General features: G+C 41.3%; 1 protein-coding gene across 2 annotated transcripts in view; it reads left to right on the top strand.

Annotated features, from left to right (window-relative positions):
• Positions 1-22950, top strand: part of SLC11A2 (solute carrier family 11 member 2) — a 137219-nt gene that overhangs the window by 77326 nt on the left and 36943 nt on the right. For both annotated transcript variants that reach the window (XM_068267399.1, XM_068267400.1), the window contains exons 9-14: positions 6102-6257; positions 12424-12582; positions 13241-13333; positions 14677-14796; positions 17937-18086; positions 22378-22451. In XM_068267399.1, the coding sequence (XP_068123500.1) occupies positions 6102-6257; positions 12424-12582; positions 13241-13333; positions 14677-14796; positions 17937-18086; positions 22378-22451 (752 nt within the window). The remainder of the gene's footprint in view (positions 1-6101; positions 6258-12423; positions 12583-13240; positions 13334-14676; positions 14797-17936; positions 18087-22377; positions 22452-22950) is intronic.

Here is a 22950-nt window from a genome sequence, read left to right on the forward strand (position 1 = left end):
ATGACTAGCACTGGCCGTTTCTTAAAAAAAGCCGGTTGTTTATTCACCAAACGTGTACAAAACCTCGCCATGACATCCAGAAACTTCCTGAATGTAACTATAGCTCAGTAGTAGCTCTTTGCTGCATACAAACAGATGGAGATCTCCTCAGACATAGGTTACGCCTTCATTGCAGCCCAATCTGCTCAAGCATTTTTTCTTGTGGTCTATATCAAGTCTGTGCTAGCCACCCGGCCTACACCTGGCACAGCCATTGAAGCAAGAAAGGCGGGCTGTCCGAGAAGTAAAAATAGTGAAAAACACTATACTTACGCACAGATGCCCTTTCCTCCAGTCTTGAACGCTGAACTCCTGATTAGGAATGATCAATTCGATTCAAATAATTCTTAGTTCATGCAGGATTATGTAAATTCTGTATATAATGGAAGCAGCTTGAAAACAGACAAATCAATTTAAACCTTACTGGGTCTTGATTGGTCCATTTTCAAGCTGCAGACAAATGTATAAATTCTGTAAAAATTCCAGAAATGACATAATCCTGCTTAAACTGGGAATTATTTGCATCTCATTGATCATCCCTATTCCTAATTGGGATTTTTGTGGAACTGGTATCCATTTACTAAGTACTAGGAACAGCATTTTTTTTTTTTTAAATAAAACTTTTAGCAAAAGAGAAGACAAAGAAAGAATATACTATGGTAGTTAATTACAGAAAGGTCAAGTGGCAACATTGTCACTAAATATAGATTTCCACAGATATTCATCATCAAAGTAAAACCAAAATTGGATACATTAGCAGCTGCAATATGGACTTCCATTTCTCAATATATGGCTTAATTTGCAATAGAAATGCAATCTGAACACATGATAGAGCACAAAGCTATCAGCAAAACTGTTAGTGTTATTTGTTTTTTGCTGAGCTCAGAATATATATATATATATATATATATATATATATATATATATATATTGATATATTGATGTGAAAAACTATTTGCCCCCTTCCTGATTTCTTATTCTTTTGCATGTTTGTCACACTTAAATGTTTCTGCTCATCAAAAACCGTTAACTATTAGTCATAGATAACATAATTGAACACAAAATGCATTTTAAATGATGTTTTTTTTTATTTAGTGAGAAAAAAAACTTCAAATCTACATGGCCCTGTGTGAAAAAGTGATTGCCCCCCTTGCTAAAAAATAACTCAACTGTGGTTTATCACACCTGAGTTCAATTTCTGTAGTCACCCCCAGGCCTGATTACTGCCACACCTGTTTCAATCAAGAATCTACTTAAATAGGAGCTATCTGACACAGAGAAGTAGACCAAAAGCACCTCAAAAGCTAGACATCATGCCAAGATCCAAAGAAATTCAGGAACAAATGAGAACAAAAGTAATTGAGATCTATCAGTCTGGTAAAGGTTATAAAGCCATTTCTAAAACTTTGGGACTCCAGCAAACCACAGTGAGAGCCATTATCCACAAATGGCAAAAACATGGAACAGTGATAAACCTTCCCAGGAGTGGCCGGCCGACCAAAATTACCCCAAGAGCCCAGAGAAAACTCATCCGCGAGGCCACAAAAGACCCCAGGACAACATCTAAAGAACTGCAGGCCTCACTTGCCTCAATTAAGGTCAGTGTTCACGACTCCACCATAAGAAAGAGACTGGGCAAAAACGGCCTGCATGGCAGATATCCAAGGCGCAAACCACTTTTAAGCAAAAAGAACATTATGGCTCGTCTCAATTTTGCTAAAAAACATCTCAATGATTGCCAAGACTTTTGGGAAAATACCTTGTGGACCGACGAGACAAAAGTTGAACTTTTTGGAAGGTGCGTGTCTCGTTACATATGGCGTAGAAGTAACACAGCATTTCAGCAAAAGAACATCATACCAACAGTAAAATATGGTGGTGGTAGTGTGATGGTCTGGGTTTGTTTTGCTGCTTTAGGACCTGGAAGGCTTGCTGGGATAGATGGAACCATGAATTCTACTGCCTACCAAAAAATCCTGAAGGAGAATGTCCGGCCATCTGTTCATCAACTCAAGCTGAAGCGATCTTGGGTGCTGCAGCATGACAATGACCCAAAACACACCAGCAAATCCACCTCTGAATTGCTGAAGAAAAACAAAATGATGACTTTGGAGTGGCCTAGTCAAAGTCCTGACCTGAATCCTATTGAGATGTTGTGGCATGACCTTAAAAAGGCGGTTCATGCTAGAAAACCCTCAAATAAAGCTGAATTACAACAATTCTGCAAAGATGAATGGGCCAAAATTCCTCCAGAGCGCTGTAAAAGACTTGTTGCAAGTTATCCCAAATGCTTGATTGCGGTTATTGCTGCGAAGGGTGGCCCAACCAGTTATTAGGTTCAGGGGGCAATTTCTTTTTCACACAGGGCTATGTAGGTTTTAAGTTTTTTTTTCTCACTAAATAATAAAAAACCATCTTTTAAAACTGCATTTTGTGTTTAATTATGTCATCTTTGACTAACAGTTAACGTTTTGTGATGAGCAGAAACATTTAAAGAGACTCTGAAGCGAGAATAAATCTCGCTTCAGAGCTCATAGTTAGCAGGGGCATGTGTGCCCCTGCTAAACGGCCGGTATCGCACCGCTAAACGGGGGTCCCTTCACCCCCAAACCCCCCACTGCAACACTTGGTCGCAGACTTGGTCGCTCCTGGAGGCAGGGCTAACGGCTGCAGCCCTGCCTCCAGTCCCGTCTATCAGCGGCGGAGATACGCGCTGATAGACGCGCGTGGGGCAGGGCTGCGGCGGTTAGCCCTGCCCCAACCAGGAAGCGCTCCCCCGCTGCACCGAGGGGATTTGGGGGTGAAGGGACCCCCGTTTAGCGGCGTGATAGCGGCGGTTTAGCAGGGGCACACATGCCCCTGCTAACTATGAGGTCTGAAGCGAGATTTATTCTCGCTTCAGACTCTCTTTAAGTGTGACAAACATGCAAAAGATTAAGAAATCAGGAAGGGGGCAAATAGTTTTTCACATCACTGTATGTGTGTATATGTGTTTGTATAATTATTTTGTTTTTTTTTTTTAAGAAAGAACACTAAGGTGGGGGCCTATAAATCATTACTCATCCATTTAAAGCAAATCTAAAGTGAAAACTTATCATAAATTGTGTGTGTAGTACGGATAATAAATAGAACATTAGTAGCAAAAAATGATCCTCATATTTTTATTTTCAGTGATATAGCTTTATTTATAACATTGCTTCAGCCTATCACAGTGGCAGTTTTTAAACTACACTGTAGGTTTAATTCACTAAGAAAAATATTGTGAGTAACCTCCTGTTAATTGTGCTATTTCATGAGTGTGCCTTAATTGTCAGAGTTTGGGCACTAGTGGCCACGTAGCGTGCGTAATTAACCCCAGTAACAGGAGCGCACACTATTCTGCTGTATTGCAGCATAGCGAGAGCCAATAAATTTACGCCTGCTCCACTTCTCCCGCCCTGAGCCCCTTCGGGTCCACTCACGTTAAAGGACATGAGCCCCGCACTCTGATTGGCACATTGCCTATTGGGCCAATCAGAGTGTGGGGGATTACGCGCACTATTTCTCTAATGCTGGGTACACACTATGAGATTTTTTTGCCGATTTACTGTCAGATCGATTATTTTCAACATGTTCGATTTGCTTTCCGATCTATTTCCGAGCATTTTCAGATCAATTTCCGTTCACTTTAATAGGAAGTCCATTGGAAAATGCTCGGAAATCGATCGGAAAGCAAAACGAAAATGTAGGAAATAATCAATCTGACAGTAAATCGGCCAGAAAATCTCATAGTGTATACCCAGCATCAGTGAATCAACCCTTCTAACTTTTAATCTGTAACAGCTAATGACCTTTTGAACTTTCCTCCAGTAAAACCTTGTCTCAAACTGTCCCTCACTGTTTCTCTGCGGTTTAAGCTCTTCAGAAAACAGGACTGAGTTATATATTTTGGATAGATAACAGCTCAAGTTTTTTAACGCTTCCTGTACTGTGGAACAATAGTGAGACTCTTTTCTTAGCTACTAATAATCTATTTATTATCTGTACTACACACACAGTTCATTATCTCATAAGTTTATTTTTTGTTTCAGATTTGCTGTAAGGGGAAGATCTCACTGTTTAAAAAGAAAAAAAAAAGTCAAGCAGCAGGGCAAGGAGCCCAATCTCTTCCCAGATTACCTCCAGGCCCTTCCCTGCTAGGGGTCCAATGAGTAACTAGTTTTGATTATAGTCATTGAGGGGCACCATTACTTTTGGTATCTTTTTGAGTAGCTAGTATCATTATTAACCAAACACAACATTGTGGTTAAATGTTTTGTAACCAAATACAGTGGGTTGCGAAAGTATTCGGCCCCCTTGAAGTTTTCCACAATTTGTCACATTACTGCCACAAACATGAATCAATTTTATTGGAATTCCAGGTAAAAGACCAATACAAAGTGGTGTACATGTGAGAAGTGGAACGAAATCGTACATGATTCCAAACATTTTATTTGTTTAAATAACTGCAAAGTGGGGTGTGCGTAATTATTCAGCCCCCTGAGTCAATACTTTGTAGAACCACCTTTTGCTGCAATTACAGCTGCCAGTCTTTTAGGGTATGTCTCTACCAGCTTTGCACATCTAGAGACTGAAATCCTTGCCCATTCTTCTTTGCAAAACAGCTCCAGCTCAGTCAGATTAGATGGACAGCGCTGGTGAACAGCAGTTTTCAGATCTTGCCACAGATTCTCGATTGGATTTAGATCTGGATTTTGACTGAGCCATTCTAACACATGGATATGTTTTGTTTTAAACCATTCCATTGTTGCCCTGGCTTTATGTTTAGGGTCGTTGTCCTGCTGGAAGGTGAACCTCCGCCCCAGTCTCAAGTCTTTTGCAGACTCCAAGAGGTTTTCTTCCAATATTGCCCTGTATTTGGCTCCATTCATCTTACCATCAACTCTGACCAGCTTCCCTGTCCCTGCTGAAGAGTTGCGCCCCCAGAGCATGATGCTGCCACCACCATATTTGACAGTGGGGATGGTGTGTTCAGAGTGACGTGCAGTGTTAGTTTTCCACCACACATAGCATTTTGCATTTTGGCCCAAAAGTTCCATTTTGGTCTCATCTGACCAGAGCACCTTCTTCCACGTTTGCTGTGTCCCCCTCATGGCTTGTGGCAAACTGCAAATGCGTCTTCTTATGCTTTTCTGTTAATAATGGTTTTCTTCATGCCACTCTTCCATAAAGGCCAATTTTGCGCAGTGCACGACTAATACTTGTCCTATGGACAGATTCCCCCACCTGAGCTGTAGATCTCTGCAGCTCGTCCAGAGTCACCATGGGCCTCTTGACTGCATTTTTGATCAGCGCTCTCCTTGTTTGGCCTGTGAGTTTAGGTGGATGGCCTTGTCTTGGTAGGTTTACAGTTGTTCCATACTCCTTCCATTTCTGAATGATCGCTTGAGCAGTGCTCCATGGGATGTTCAAGGCTTTGGAAATCTTTTTGTAGCCTAAGCCTGTTTTAAATTTAAATTTCTCAATAACTTTATCCCTGACCTGTCTGGTGTGTTCTTTGGACTTCATGGTGTTGTTGCTCCCAATATTCTCTTAGACAACCTCTGAGGCCGTCACAGAGCAGCTGTATTTGTACTGACATTAGATTACACACAGGTGCACTCTATTTAGTCATTAGCACTCATCAGGCAATGTCTATGGGCAACTGACTGCACTCAGACCAAAGGGGGCTTAATAATTACTCACTTTGCAGTTATTTATGTGGAAAAAATGTTTGGAATCATGTATGACTTTAGTTCCACTTCTCACGTTGGTCTTTCACGTGGAATTCCAATAAAATTGATTCATGTTTGTGGCAGTAATACGAAAAAATGTGGAAAACTTCAAGGGGGCCGAATACTTTTGCAACCCACTGTATAAAGTAATGTTTAACTGTTTGTACGTGGTTGATCTCCTGGCGATCAACTGCTGTTATGTGGCTTGTCACTAGTATGAGACGTAACATAGCACTGTACATTGTATCTTGTGGTGCACATACGGTATTTGTTGTTGTTGCTAATAATAGCATTGCATTTCTCTTTCAGTATATCCGAGTTCGCCCTGACCAAGGCCAGCTTTTGAAGGGCATGTTTTTTCCTTACTGTGAGGGCTGTGGAACTCCTCAACTTGAGCAGGCAGTGGGGATTGTGGGAGCTGTCATTATGCCTCATAATATGTACCTGCATTCAGCTTTGGTCAAGGTATTTGCTACTTTTCATTGATTTTAGATTTCTGTGACTGCATGCAGCTCCCATTGTTTGCTTGGCAACCAAATATCATAGGCTGTAGGTAAAATTTGTGGTCAAACCTATGTAGGTGTAGAACTTAGTTCACCCTTTCAGTTTGTGAAAACACATAGAAACCACCTATAGTGTTTTCCAAGTAATTATATAAAGTAAGGGGTTAGAGGCGCATAAAGCAGGCCTTTAGATGCTCTCAGCAAAGAATGAAAGAGCTGTTTCATACAAGAGAGAAAAGTGTAGTGCGGCACTCCTTAGAAAAATACACTGGAAGGTAATAAAAAGCAAAAAAACTCTCACCACCTTTGTCTTGATCTTTTGCTGTCTGTCACCTTTAAGACGTGTGCTCCGTCATGCCACAGTACAGGGAAGAATAAATCTTTGGATAGGTAGAGAAGAAAAACCGTGCACCTTCCGTCCTTGGATAAGTGTGTTTATTTGCAGCAAAAGCATTCCATCATACCGGGTATCTTGCATAAAGCCTCTGATTACGTGACCCCTGCATAGGCAATGGTGGTGGAGGAGGTGGGTGGCGGGTGAGGATGGCGGAGAGCGACGGCCGTTTCGTGTCACACAGACACTTGGTCACGCTGCGTACCACCTAAGACCAGAGGGCGGCTGGATCCGGGTTGAAGTCGGGGTTAAGCCCCGCCTCTTCCGGAAAGCCGTATCCTCTGTGATTGGAGCTTCAGACCCAGCGAAATGGGGTGGGCGGAAATACATAATGTCTACGAATTGTCCAATAGGACGCACACCTCAGGGACTACATTTCCCATAATTCTCAGCCTGTTATAAGGCTGCTACGTCATCCGCCTACCGGATAATCTCTATGGACATGCAGGGCAAAACTACATTACCCATGATGCTAAGCCAGTATTTGGGCTTGCATCATATATAAGGGTAATAGTTGCCAATGTAACATATGAGGAGTTAGAAATGAATCAAAACCTCATAAAAAGGACAAGAGACGTATATTTGATGTGTCTCATAGTCCTAAAGTAGGTATCACATGTCGTAGAAGATGTGGAGCGACATTATTCTCTATACCGTCCCATTCGCCCAAGTCTTCAGTAATTAGGATGTGTCAACTCAATTCTGTATTTAAAGTGACAGTGACTGTTAATAGTGAACGTATTTAAAAAGAATTGTTAAAACCAATAGGGAAACTCAGTGGCTGTCCTGGACAGAAACTGGCAAGAATTACTTTAAGGGATACAAGCTTGTATGTAAATACATACACATAAAGCTAATAAATGGACCTAAGCAGTGTAAACCGTAAATAGGGGCGGGGCTTAATCTATAAACCAGGCTAATGCCAAGATGTATAATGCCAAGCCCGAGGTCGCAGCACAACAGGGCGCAGTCTAATTTATTAATTAAGAGAACCCCTCTCGAATTTGTTCAGAGAGGGGATATTGCGCCGCTATGACCGCGAGGACAGGACGACATCACCCATCACGGCATAGAGCCACATCCAAGAGGGATTGATTCACACCACCGTCACCTGAAAACATTAGAAAAAGTACCACCACTATATATCTAATATCCTAAGATACAACATCTAAATTTACAGCATGTTTATATTATGGATCCAGCGTACTGGCCATTTCTATTTTATCATTCAGCCCCAAGGGGCCCATTGCTTCAGTTCTTAAGATTAATTTTGTCTCTTTTCTTAAAAGCAACCTGTCGCGATCTCCTCCTCTGGTGGTGGTCAGGTACTGAACATGAATTTATTGAATTTATGGCATACTTGAATGATAACGCAGTCAACATGCAGTTTACTTCAGAAATAAGAGATACATCAATCGAATTTCTCGATTTATGTATAATTGTAAAAGATAATAAGTTATGTACTAAGGGATATAGAAAAAGCACGGCCACTAATTCTTTACTACATGCTGACAGTATCTTAGGATATTAGATATATTTATTTATTTATTTATTTATTTGTTGTATTTATAAAGCGCCAACATATTACGCAGCGCTGGACATTAATTTAGGTTACAGACAATATTTAGGGGTGACAAACAGCAATATGACAATACAGGAATACAAGAAAATCAGATCACTCAGCACAGTATGAGTACAAGGTAATGCTTAGTCAGTCACTGGATGGGAGCATGGAGTTAGGCAAGTTAGGTTCACTCAAATGCATAGCATGGGTGCACAGCAATAGAGGTGCATGATCAGGTAGGACACAAAAGGAGTGAGGACCCTGCCCAAAGGCTTACAATCTAGAGGGAGAGGTAGGGACACGAGAGGTAGGGATATATAGTGGTGGTACTTTTTCTAATGTTTTCAGGTGACGGTGGTGTGAATCAATCCCTCTTGGATGTGGCTCTATGCCGTGATGGGTGATGTCGTCCTGTCCTCGCGGTCATAGCGGCGCAATATCCCCTCTCTGAACAAATTCGAGAGGGGTTCTCTTAATTAATAAATTAGACTGCGCCCTGTTGTGCTGCGACCTCGGGCTTGGCATTATACATCTTGGCATTAGCCTGGTTTATAGATTAAGCCCCGCCCCTATTTACGGTTTACACTGCTTAGGTCCATTTATTAGCTTTATGTGTATGTATTTACATACAAGCTTGTATCCCTTAAAGTAATTCTTGCCAGTTTCTGTCCAGGACAGCCACTGAGTTTCCCTATTGGTTTTAACAATTCTTTTTAAATACGTTCACTATTAACAGTCACTGTCACTTTAAATACAGAATTGAGTTGACACATCCTAATTACTGAAGACTTGGGCGAATGGGACGGTATAGAGAATAATGTCGCTCCACATCTTCTACGACATGTGATACCTACTTTAGGACTATGAGACACATCAAATATACGTCTCTTGTCCTTTTTATGAGGTTTTGATTCATTTCTAACTCCTCATATGTTACATTGGCAACTATTACCCTTATATATGATGCAAGCCCAAATACTGGCTTAGCATCATGGGTAATGTAGTTTTGCCCTGCATGTCCATAGAGATTATCCGGTAGGCGGATGACGTAGCAGCCTTATAACAGGCTGAGAATTATGGGAAATGTAGTCCCTGAGGTGTGCGTCCTATTGGACAATTCGTAGACATTATGTATCTCCGCCCACCCCATTTCGCTGGGTCTGAAGCTCCAATCACAGAGGATACGGCTTTCCGGAAGAGGCGGGGCTTAACCCCGACTTCAACCCGGATCCAGCCGCCCTCTGGTCTTAGGTGGTACGCAGCGTGACCAAGTGTCTGTGTGACACGAAACGGCCGTCGCTCTCCGCCATCCTCACCCGCCACCCACCTCCTCCACCACCATTGCCTATGCAGGGGTCACGTAATCAGAGGCTTTATGCAAGATACCCGGTATGATGGAATGCTTTTGCTGCAAATAAACACACTTATCCAAGGACGGAAGGTGCACGGTTTTTCTTCTCTACCTATCCAAAGAATGAAAGAGCTATTGCTTAACTCCCACGAAGCTTAACTCCCATGATGCTATTGGTTCCCTATTGCTATAAAAATGACAATGGACCCCCAGAGCTGTGTTGACTCTAGTTTAATTCTAATGCATCTTACACAATGATTGCATCCACAATAAGACACATAATTGTATATGTTAAGGCCAGAACCAAGACAATGGAATAACTTCTAAAGGAATTGAGTCGCGTTCAGCTCTGTTTCCTGTCCCTCGTCTGTGTGTGTGTTTTGTTTGTGGGATTTCATAACTGCCTGTGTTGCCAGTCAGTATTTGTTGCCGTACAACACAGGCTGCAATGAAAGCTGGAGACACCACACATGCACACACATAGCAGGGAGAAAGAGAGTGCAGGCACAGGCTGCCACGTACATTTCCTCCCTGCAAATGCCGCTTCTCACATTAGTCTCAGTAGCCCGGCCACGTTGCATCTTGCCTGGCCAAAACCGAAGTGGCCAGACGTCAGGTTCTGGCCATAACATATGCACAAAATCCTGGCGAATGTAACTTCCTGAGGTTACCCATAGGGCCGGATACAGTTAACAGCAAAAGATGGGCCGCTAGAATTATTTTCATTTCTCCATACACCACTCAGGTCCCTTTTACAACTGCAGGTCAAACCTGCGTTGCGTTACCCTATTTTACGTCAGGGGGCCAAAAAAGAAATTAGTCTGCAATCGTGGGAGAAGTGCTCATCGTGGGAGAAGTGTGATAGAGTACATTATAATAGAGGGTACAGTATCTAGAAGCACTAAATTGGGGGTCAGAATAATAATGAGCACATCAATAAAAAACACTAGGATAAGGAGACAGTATAATGAGGGGCACCTGTGAACTGTAATAGGGAGTAGTGAAATAAACAGCCACACCTACTTTTAAAGACCATGCCTCTTGTAAAATAAATGCAGAGGTTCCTAGAGATCAAAACATTTTTGCAGGGTTCCTCCAGGGTAAAAAGGTTGAGAAAGGCTGGGTTAGGTTATAGAAAAATGTCAGTAAGTATTAAAGATATTTTACTATATGAATCAGTGTTCTCCTCAGAAATATTTTCCAGCCGGGTGGCATGAAAAAGTAGCTGGGTGGGGCTAGATGAGAGAATGCAGGCTTCTCTGCACAACTCTGCTTACTGCAGAGGAGGAGGGCTGATGACAGCCGGGTGCTCACAAAAACTAGCCGGGTGGAACACCCAGCTAAAAGAGCCTGGGAAGAACACTGTGAATGAAGTACTACAATATTGGTAAATTAAACAATATTTTATCACTTTTGCTGGTTCGCATTTTACTAAGTGTAAAGATAGAGGTTGCAGTGGGGAATAGTAGAATATCCGTATTGTAAACTATATTTTATGGCATAACCTGATTTCCATTTCACTAAACAATAACTTAAATATAATTTGTATCTTGCCCCTCCTTTAACCGGATCCTTTATTATACGCACCCTGATATGATGAAGGAGTGGCATTTCTTAACTTTCACTTTTCTACCTATAATATATCTTCATTTCACAAATAAGAAATCCATTTGCAAAGAAAACATTTCCTAATGCATCAGTGCTGCTTACTTTTGTTTTCTTTTTTAGACACTAGTTTGTTATATTGTTTTTTTTTTTATTATTGCAAAACTTGTATTTAAAAAAACAGGACTTTCTTAAAATATTACTAACCATGTTTTCTTAGCATTAAAGTTCAAACTGAAGTGAACCTGAAAAAATACTTAGTTACTCAGCTATATAGAGGGAAGGCTCTGAGTCTCATAGAGCCCTTCTGGTCCTCTCTACATCTGCTCATTCATCCCATGTCTCCCTGTGAAGGTTATTTGACTGACTGGTTGAATGCGCCTTTGTGAGTGCATGTAAATTATATGGAAGATGAGCAGGTGCACTCCTACATGCACAGTACGGAGGCCCTGTCTTCAGAAGCACTCAGTGACGCCAGTGTTTCCAAAGCCTTCCAAGGAGCCCCGAAGGCACAGACGAGGGACAGCAGTGGACCAAGGGCAGGAAGAGAGTACCGTGAAGGCTCTATGGGATCCATAGCATTCGCTCTACATATGTGAATATCTAACTTTTTTTCATGGTCACTTCAGATTTTCTTTAGGCCGGCTTTACGCTTACTGGGTGTGATGCCGTGAGCGCACCCCATTGCGTGGCAGAAATGAGTCTTCATATGACCCTGCGCCATGGTGCAGCAACAGGGTTATATGCATAGGCCCGCCCCCTGGTTCGTTACTTATTCCTGCTGGGCAGGAAGTACGTCACTGAGATTCCTGTCATTGCACCCCGCTCCCGTTGTGCACACTACCTGCGCCTCCCATTGACTTGCATTACTGCATGATCTGTGCCGTAAGCGCGGTTCATGTGGTAACGCTCTGCAGACTTGGCTTCAGATCAGTTGCTTCTGCCGCGCACCGCATTAACTCTGCAAGGCTTCATTGACTTACTTTGTATTCGTGGCACCTTACAGTAAGAACATGCTGGTTTGATTGGGAAGTTTTGTGAGTACATAAGTATCTTTCATCACACCTGTGGCGGGGTCACTACATTATACATTACAGAAGCCAGTTGTCCTGACTTTATGATAGTTTTAAGCTTTGTTGTTTACACTGCATCCATCTTCTCAGGTTATCTAGATTTTATGACTTTTTTTCCTTTTTTTGTGTCTCTGCATGTAGTCCAGAGAAATAAACCGCTCAAACAAGAGAGAAGTGAGAGAAGCAAATAAATACTTCTTCATTGAGTCCACCATAGCTTTGTTCGTGTCTTTTGTCATCAATGTCTTTGTGGTGGCCGTCTTTGCTGAAGCTTTCTTTGGAAAAACCAATTCAGAAGTGGTAAGTCATAGACCTGTTTAATCTCTGCATTGTTAGGGATATGCTTGGCCACTGTAATTGTGGCTAGAAATAAAGGTAAATGTATATATTTATTTTATGAACATAATTCGGTACAGTGTATATGAAATATTTAACCACGTTCTGCATAGAAATCCTGTAGAAAATAAGCTGCACTGATCTGTGTTTGTTTAGTTACAGTTGTAGTAGTTACATTTAGTTACATCTGTAGTAGTGTGTAATCAGTAGGCATGACACACAGTGCCTCACGCTGGCTGTACAGGAAATGACAAATGCTTTAACCCTTTCTTTGCTCCCTGAAAGTTCTTCCAGTAAATTCTCAGGGCTTGTTTTTTAGGATTTCTGTACATTGTAATGAAGTATTTTTTTCCCTAATTGTTATCATACTGTGCTTAATCTCTTAGAGCAGAGAGGAAGCTGTGAGCTCAAATTCACTTTAATGCAGTTCATTACTGCTGCATTGCCATTCTCCATGTAATGTGAAAAGGTCTCTGCTGAGGAGGGCTGTGTGCTGCGTCATGAAGTTGGCAATTTATTCTTGGTAAAGGGAATTTGACAGGATTCCTGTATCTTTAGAAGTATTATGACTGTGTTCATGTTACTAAACAATAAGTACTAAAAATATGTATTTTTTTTCTAGCTAACTGAGTGCCTTAACAAGACTATTGGTGGACAGAGTACTAAATTGTTCCCTGACAACAACGAAACATTAAGCGTAGACATATATAAAGGGGTAAGTCTCTTATTTAACATTGAGTTTTCTTTTGTCCTCCTATTTCCAAAGTAAAATTGGCTTTGAGTATACATTAGAAGGAGCCCGAAGTGAGAGGCACACGGAGGCTGCCATGTTTATGTCCTTTTAAACAATACCAGTTGCCTGACAGTCCTCTTGATTTTTCAGGTCAGTGGTGTCTGTATCACACGCCTGAAACAAGCACAGAGGGGCTTAGCTCCATTATTGACCCAGATTTGTTACTGCTCTATTCACTGCCTAGTGACTGTCTGATGAAGCAGGGTTAAACCTGCAAAACACATTGCAATTGTGGAGTATTTGTGAATAAATTGTTGTGTATTAAATTATTGTTGTGTATTAAAAATCAACAATTTATTCTTTTACAGCTGAAACGACAGGTAGACTTCAATGTACAAATGGAAAGATCTATCAGATGCCACAGTCATGAGATTGATCCTCCCTACCTCTTACATATTGATTGGCCAAAAATCCATACCTAGCCTCCAATTTGGGTCAGCTTATCCTACATCTCCCTCTATCCTGCTGCACTATCCACCAACCATTGTAGATTATTATTCAACACATGTACACCAACTCTGTTTTCAATTATGTAGATTAACTGTATTATATTTGTTACAACACTGCCAACCATGATGAGTTCAAGTTTATATTTTTGTTCTATTGTACCATCGGATGTTACAAGCTTGCCCTTTGCCAGTGTTGAAATGCTTGTTACCTTTTTATGTTCTTAAACAATAATAAAAATTTATTGACTGAAAAAAAAAAAAAAAAAAAAAAAAAAAAAAAAATCAACAATTTATGGTGCCTTCTTGGAGGTAAGTCCACCACTTACCTCCTCTTATTAGCCGTTTTTTTAATCGCTTTTATACTACCTTGGTGCCTCTGTTATAAATACTGGTAGGTTATGGTGTGGTATAAATAATCCTTGGAGAAAAAAAATCAACCATATAAATAATATAAGATTTTATAACCATCCACTGGGACACTGTATTTCCTTCAGGATAAGTTACCGCTTCTGCACAAAAAAACCTGCACAACTTTATAGCATTGAAACCGTTTGTAAAATAAACGAAGATAATTTATTTATAAATACAAATTCTAATAAATAATAATTACGGTATATAACACTAAATCAAAGAACATCAGTTAATGGGCAAAAAGGGAGAACATATACCGGAAAGTCCTTTCAAGACCTATAGAAATGAATACAAAATTATTTGAATACTATGTTCAAATTAGGCGCATAATAAAAAAAAAGATGATAATATTGAGGATGTGAAATACTTTTTATTGATTCTGAGTTTTTGTATCTTGTGTTCCAGGGTGTGGTCCTAGGATGCTATTTTGGACCTGCTGCTCTGTACATCTGGGCTGTGGGAATCCTGGCTGCAGGTCAAAGTTCAACAATGACTGGCACCTACTCTGGACAGTTTGTCATGGAGGTAGGTCTTCAGGGTAACTTGCATTTGAATATAAATGATGAATTCAATTCACTTACCTAATTCCTCTGCCTAGCTGAGGTAACAATAATATGGCGTTCTGTGTGGGAGCTGCAAAATCCCCTGCTTGCCCCCTCCTTATTTACATAGTACCAACATCTTCTGTAGCAGTGTACATAGTACAAAACAAATATTGGGGTGCATAGATACATAAGTTTAAATCCCAAGGTACAAATACATGCATAGTGGATGTAACATGAGCTGCAGAGGGTGAGCAGGAAAATTTTGCTCTACCATACATGGACTGCCATATGCAGCACTTTGTTATTCAGCAGGGCAGAATGGATAATCTTAAAGCTTAAAGGAATACTATCAATACCCAAGTGTTATAAAATGACAATGTACAAATAATGTCTAAGTAGCTGTGTAAACATTTTCCTATTTTTCATGTTAAATATCAGAGGCAAAAGCTTTAATTAACTGTGTAGGGTTTAGCTCTATTGGGACAAATCATTCGCAAAGGGGTGTCTGTTTCAGTGCACAGCCAGTGTTGTTTATTGCATATCAGACTACACAGTATTTTTCCCTGAAAGCCCAAAAAAATATGAAAAGCTGTGGTGTCACAGACAATTACACGTTCAAAACAAGTTACATTTCCTATGCTCTCTTGCAGACAGCTCAGAAACATGCAGCTTCTTCTGAGAGCTCGCTGACACACAGTTACACACAGAGATAACTACACTGTGAGGGAAACCCCCCTCCCCTCATTGTTAACTCTCCCGTCAGAAAAGAGCAGACAGTGCCCTCAGTTCAGGAAAGGAATTTGTTACAGTAAACAAGAGATAAGCAAATGAAATGTATATATCATTATTTACCAGCACTTCAGCAACTCTCTCAAACTCCGGTTAAAAAACACATGGTAATCGATAGTATCCCTTTAAGTTCACTTTTCCACGGTAATGTTATGCAAAATATATTGTTACCAGTTACTTACCTGGGGCTTCTTCCAGTCCTTGTGGTCCCTCACCATCATTCTGTACTGCTCCGTTCCTCTGCTGTCCCACATAGCAAATTGGATGACTTAGCCAGTCGCCGGCTACTGCACATGCACGGTCCCAGCTGTGTGCCTCCTCGAATGCGCCCTTATGGCTGGGAGCGTTCTGCACATGCACAGTAGAAATTTTTACTCACTGCGCATGCGCAGAATGCTACTGGCCATGCACGGTACAGGACACAGCATTTGGAGGGGGACAGCGGAGGACTGGAGTAACACGGATTGACGGTGAGGGTCCAGGAGGATTTCAGGTTGCTGGAGTAAGCCACCGGTAAGTAACTGGCCACCTCATGAGGTGAATTAAAAAATATATATTTTTACTTCGCTGGGGCTTCTTCTAGCTCCTACAAGTCACGTGTGTCCCTCACCACAGCTCCGGTCTTCTCCTGTCTCCTACTGGTAGCTTCTGAAGTTCACAGAGACACAGATGGGTTGGCTACTTCTGTGCATGCGCAAGCGTGAGCCCACGTCATTGTAGCTCCTGGTGACGCATGCGCAGAAGACGAGAATGAATAATCGCACTAACTTAAAGAGACTCCGTAACAAAAATTGCATCCTGTTTTTTATCATCCTACAACTTCCAAAAGCTATTCTAATGTGTTCTGGCTTACTGCAGCACGTTCTACTATCACCATCTCTGTAATAAATCAACTTATCTCTCTCTTGTCAGACTTGTCAGCCTGTGTCTGGAAGGCTGCCAAGTTCTTCAGTGTTGTGGTTCTGTGATGCATCTCCCTCCTCCAGGCCCTCTCTGCACACTGCCTGTGTATTATTTAGAGTAGGGCAGCTTCTCTCTTCTCTCTTATCTTTTACAAGCTGGATAAATCCTCCTCTGAGCTGGCTGGGCTTTCACATACTGAGGAATTACATACAGGCAGAGCTGTCTGCACTCTGCAGGAAGAAACAGCCTGACACTTCAGTGGAAGATAGCTGCAGGGGGAAAGAAACTCACAAATGATCTCTTGAGATTCAAAAGGAAGGGTGTATACAGCCTGCTTGTGTATGAATGTATTTTCTATGTGTGGACATGCTGTACATCAACCTACTTCCTGTTTTGGTGGCCATTTTGTTTGTTTATAAACAAACTTTTAAAAACTGTTTTTAACCACTTTTAATGCGGCGAGGAGCGGCGAAATTGTGACAGAGGGTAATAGGAGATGTCCCCTAACGCACTGGTATGTTTACTTTTGTGCGATTTTAACAATACAGATTCTCTTTAAAGTGTATATCCTGTCACAGAAATAAGGCTGTACAGCTATCAGTATGGTTAGGCTAAAATCCAACATGTTATGATAATTTCAATTAGAGGGATGCTCTCTGACACCAGAGCACAGTTTCTGAAAAAGGTCTGAATACCCCTCTTCAACCTACTTTACCTAAGTAAGAGTCTGAGTTTGCTTTACCTCCTTTAACTCACTCTGGAACACCCAGATAGAGTAAAATAGAGCTGCACACAGTACATACAGACAGATGCAAATGTATTTGGTTAGTGTGCAACAAGTCAGGGGCCCATTAGGAGACTCGAAGATGTCATCGTGGGCACTAGAAGCATCCAGCAGGTTGCAGAAATTTTATGGGAAAGGTTTGTAGACTGCAGCATTCCCAACTTTATAGTGACATATTTAAAAAAGCATTTAAAGCATTTAAAAAAAAACAAAAAACTATTCACTGTGTGGGATAAACAAGTCATTTACTTGTCCATACGGAAGCCTCAATCTTCTCTCTCCCCTGCTGCGCAGCCATAGGTTCCAGCTGTTTGTTCGTATGTTGCATGCCGGGGATGCGAGATGCATGCAGGTGTGAACAGGCCCATAGATTTGTATAGGCAATGAGTTGACATGCAGAATTATTTTGCAACGCAACTGATGTAGTGTGAAAGGATCCATAATGCTTTCAAGAGACCCACTTGAGCCTGGGAAGATAATGGTTTTCACAAAACCGCTGTGTGAATTGGTAAGTAAAGCTCTCACTCATACAGCCTTAGTAATATTTCTAATATCTATAGGGACAGTTTGTCTGCTTCTACAGTGCTATGTGATTTGTCCTTGTTAAGACATTTTACAATACAACTTTGTGCTTTAATTTGCAGGGTTTCCTGAACCTGAAGTGGTCACGTTTTGCCCGAGTGATCCTTACCCGATCTATTGCTATTTTCCCCACTCTGCTGGTTGCCATTTTCCAGGATGTTGAACATCTTACAGGCATGAATGATTTCCTGAATGTGCTTCAGAGCCTGCAGGTAGGTTTGCAACAATCAATCAATTGCCCAGATTTAAGCAGAGTATTCATTTATTTTTACGTAGAAACATATGATCACCCTTCTACACGGCTTTTTATTATTTCTGTCATTAAAGGAAAAAGGGAACCTGAACTGAGTAAAAGTATTTAAAATAAACACATGATGTACCTGCAAATGAATATTACATACTTACCTTACCGTCCGTTCCTCTGAGAAGCTCACCATTTTCTTCTAACAGCGATCCCTTATAGTTCTGACAACATTTTGTCAGAAGTAAAATATATCAGTTGCTGTCAGTTATAACTGAAAGGACAACTGATAAGCAAGGTATTGTCCATGTTTCCCTATGGCTCAAGTGAGCAATTTTGCAGTTTAACAGTGTGCTGACCCGGAAGCTGTTACAGGGTCATTGCCATTTTTAAAATGGAGGACGGAGAATTCCATTGATCACAGTGGACAAACAGGACTCAGGAGAGGAGACAGAGATTGATGAGTAGACTAGGCAGCAGGTAAGTATGACGTGTGTATGTTTATTTTGACTCTTAATTAAAAGTTCAGGTTTGCTTTAAGTGAGAAGACTATAGAGGCTGCCATATTTATTTTCTTTTAAACAATATCAGTTGCCTGGCAGCCCTGCTGATCTATTTGGCTGCAGTAGTGTCTGCATAACATCAGAAACAAGCATGCAGCTAATATTGTCAGATCTGACAATAATATGAGAAACACCTGATCTGCTGCATGCGTGTTTAGGGTCTATGACTAAAAGTATTAGAGGCAGAGGATCAGCAAGGCAGCCAGGCAACTGGTATTGCTTTATAGGAAATAAAATATGGCAGCCTCCATATCCCTCTCTCTTCAGTTGTCCTTAAAGAGACTCAGAGCTTAGTCTTCCTGCTGTTTTTTTACTTACTCTGAGCTTCCTCCAGGCCCATAAGCATGGATGTGTCCCTCCCCGTCCTCCTCTGCGTCTCCGTTCAGCCACAATCTTCTCCGGTAAGCAGCTCAGTGACATCAGCAGCGAACCTTCTGTGCATGCGCGGACCTTGTGTGCAAGCGCAGAAGGCCTGGCTGACTTCACTCATTCAGACTGAGTCCGACTGAACCAGGTACCAGGAGTTCTCTGCGGCTGAACGGAGGACTGCAGGAAGACTGCAAGGGACACATCCATGCTTATGGGACTGGAGGAAGCCCCAGGTAAATTAAAAACAGCAGGAAGGCTCAGCTCTGAGTCTCTTTAATGCCCGTACCTACCACACGATTTTCCGATGACTGGCGATTTTTTGAGCAATGATCGATCGTTTCTGCAATCTCGTAATGTGGGTACAGGGGTGCAATCGTGCTAACAATGCTTACCACTGCACGCCGATAATGACCATGGTGGATTGGATTTTTAAGATCCCCAAAGACTCCGCCCAAGTATGGCGATCACTTGAAGTCTTGTTTGTGCCTGTTGTGTAACGCGCATACCCGACGGCAGGAAGATGGATCGGGGAACACTCGTCATGAAGGGACGTTGCTGGATCCATCTTCCTACATCGCTGTGGTGAGGATATAGCTTTATTCTTTACAAACACTGGAAAGGATACAGGCAGAGGTGTCAGCCAGCCTGCCGATTTACATGCACACTCTTTTGGCAGTCAGACTGAGCAACTACTGTTCAGTAAGTGCTTTTGAAAATAAAGAAACCCTGAGAATCCCTCATGAGTAGATGAACTAGTCCAAAACCTGTCCAATCCGTCTGATATTTACTGCCTACTGTAAGCAATGGGAAAAAGGAAATTAACCCCTCCTGACCGCCTAACGCCGAGCGGTGGGCAGGGATTGGCAGGGAACTCGCGCGTGCATGTGCGATCGTTCTCTGCAGGGACGCGGAGCTGCGTGATTAGCCTGCCAGCCACAGCTGACAGGCTGTTACATCTGTACAGCGCTGCGATCTAGCACAGCGCTGTACAGGGGACACTTAGCTGTCCCTCCGAGTGGCTCACAGTCAAATCCCTTTCAAAGGCTGATGCCTATGAGAGGAGGGACAGTTATGGATCGCCATCCAGTGCCAATTTAGGGGAGGAAAGGGGAACTAGAGCCATTTTAAAAAAAAATGCTTTTTTTTTTTTAATTAAAAAAAAAACTGATTGCAGTAGCGATCAGAGACCCCCAAAATAAAGGCCTCCTAGTGACAAGAAAAGGAGGTAAGATTCATTGGGTGGTAAGTTGTATGACTGAGCAATTTACTGTTAAAGCTGCAGTGTGCTGAATTGTGAAAAATCGCCTGGTCACTAGGGGTGTGTAAAACTGTGGTCCTCAAGTGGTTAATAGTGCATCTTAATTGGGAGAAATGTACTTCTAATAAGAATGTGTGCACATATATATTGCTGTATGAAAGCGTTAACCATATGGCAGCAAATGCAGGTGACACAGGCTTCAGTTAAGCATTGGAGGACACACTCAGCAGGGTTAGAGTAACAGGCGCAAGGGGGCGGGCTTGTGTACTTGTGGTCTATCATGCACCACCCTGTACTTGAGTGAATAAACACAAGTATATGATCATTACCTTTGATGCCAGGTTGGATTGAGGTTTTTTGTTTGCAGTAAGGCCTGGTTCACACTGAAAGAGCTTTTTTTTTAGCACTAGTGATTTGAAAAGCTCTTGCTAATGCAATGCTATGTGTGATTTTTCACATGCTATGGGTGAAGTCACATTGCTCAAGTGAGAACAAACTCAGAGCATTATATTAGCAAGAGCTTTTAAAATCACAAGCACTTAGAAAAAGCTCTTGCAGTGTGAACCGGACCTAAGCAATTATTCTCTCCAATACTTCAGCACTGGTAAATATTCAGATCTGTGTTCTACCACCACACCAAGTCAGAAAGGGGCTGAGCGAACCACAGCAGAGCCAGATTATAGGAACCTAAAGTGAGAGTGATATAATGGCTGCCATATTTATTTCTTTTTAAACAATGCATATTACCTGGCTATCCTGCTGATCCTCTGCCTATAATACTATTAGCCATAGATCCCAAACAAGCATGCAGATCAAGTTCTCTGGCTGGATTAGCTGCATGCTTGTTTCAGGTTTGTGATTCAGCCACTACTGCAGCCAAATAGATCAGCAGGATAGCCTAGCCAGGCAACTTGTATTGCTTAAAAGGAAATAAATATGGAAGCCTTGCTTTAGGTTCCCTTTAAGCTCATGATGCTGTCAATCCTAAATGACACTGGTCCACAGTTTGCAAACAAGCAGGAGCAGATGGGTATATTTATGTATAAAAGGTCAGAAAAGTAAGTAGGACAGGAGCAGTGGAGCAATTAAAAAAAAAAAAGAACAAGTGGAGGATTGTTGAGGATGAAATGAAAAGCTTTAAATACATGAGCACATACTTTCCAAACCTTTTTATGCATAGTTTTTTTTATAAATGATGTTTTATTTAATGCATGTATAAACTGTGCTTGAATCTGGGTTGTAAGATCTCTCTAGTTGTGATGGGCATGTCTAGGAGAACTCATGGAGAACCATGTGATTTGTTTGATCAGCTGATTGATTTACAAAGCTCTGATTTGCTGTGGTCACATCCTCTTTTACTACATGATCATGACTAACAAATCAGAGAATTGCATATCTATCACCTGACCAAACTGATCACATGCTTCTCCATGAGTTCTCCTAGACATGACCATCACTTACTCATTACTCTTCTTGGGCATGATTCACAAAGCTTTTTCACCTGTTTTCACCTTATACATGTTACATTTTTAAGCTCCCAAAGAGCAAAAATATAATATAATTAAGATAGGAAAAAAAGCACTGTAATATTGAAATGAAGTTAATAAAGCGCAAATTACTTTGAGTGATTATTTTGCTTCTGAATGTGCTATTTTTATTAATGAGGTGATAAATAAGTCATTTATGAGAAGTTTTGTGAATAGAGTTCATAGTCAGATCAGTTGTTATTGCCGCATCCTAGCTTTATAGTCAGACCACAACTCCTGGCAAGATGGCTCATTTTACCCTGGCAGGGACTGGTACTGGCCAGAGTACTGGATAATGTGGATATCGTGCTGAGAATATATTATAAGTGCAGTGTGCTTTAGAAGTGAGTGTCCAAAGGAAATGCTGGTTCTTTTTGGCTGTAGCAAAAATAGTCAAATAGATTATCCATGTTGAGTTTGAAATAAATGAGGGAAGAACAAAAAAAGGCAAGATGGGCAACAGTGAAACAATGTAATACTGTATTATGAATGTTTTATGGTGTTTGCCTAAGACGGCTTGACTAAAAATCTCCCATTGTATTTTAGCTTCCATTTGCTTTGATTCCAGTGCTGACATTCACCAGCCTCCGAACTGTGATGAATGATTTTGCAAATGGGCTGTAAGTACATCAATAATACTTCTCTCTTATATTTGTTCTTTATATAATTTATTTTGTGCAAGTTACCTTCATAGTTCCCTATTGTAATAGTAGTAGTACAGAATGTTTCATGTGTATCAGTCTACACTGTTATACTCTGCTTATACTGACAGTAAATGAGCTGGAGTGTGTGCTGACCAGCTTGAATGGTGTGCTGCTTCTATACATGCCGTCCCCAACTTACGAACTGGTCAAACTTCATACTATCAAAAATATGAAGTTTGATTCGGTGGGAACAAGTCAAAAACATTTTTTGAAAAGGCCTTGCAGTTTTTGATAAAATTGATTTATAAAAATCCAAAGAAGAAATGTTTTTTAAACTGGTAAAATGACATTTTGCTGTGGTACACTGAGGGCAGAGGTGGCACAGGGGGAGACTCTGGAGGAACAGGGGAACAGAGGTGACACAAAGGGGATCAATGGAGGCACAGAGGAGGTACAGGGGACAAAGATGGAACAG

The sequence above is a fragment of the Hyperolius riggenbachi genome, chromosome 2 (assembly GCF_040937935.1).
Source record: "Hyperolius riggenbachi isolate aHypRig1 chromosome 2, aHypRig1.pri, whole genome shotgun sequence".
Classification (NCBI taxonomy): Eukaryota; Metazoa; Chordata; class Amphibia; order Anura; family Hyperoliidae; genus Hyperolius; species Hyperolius riggenbachi.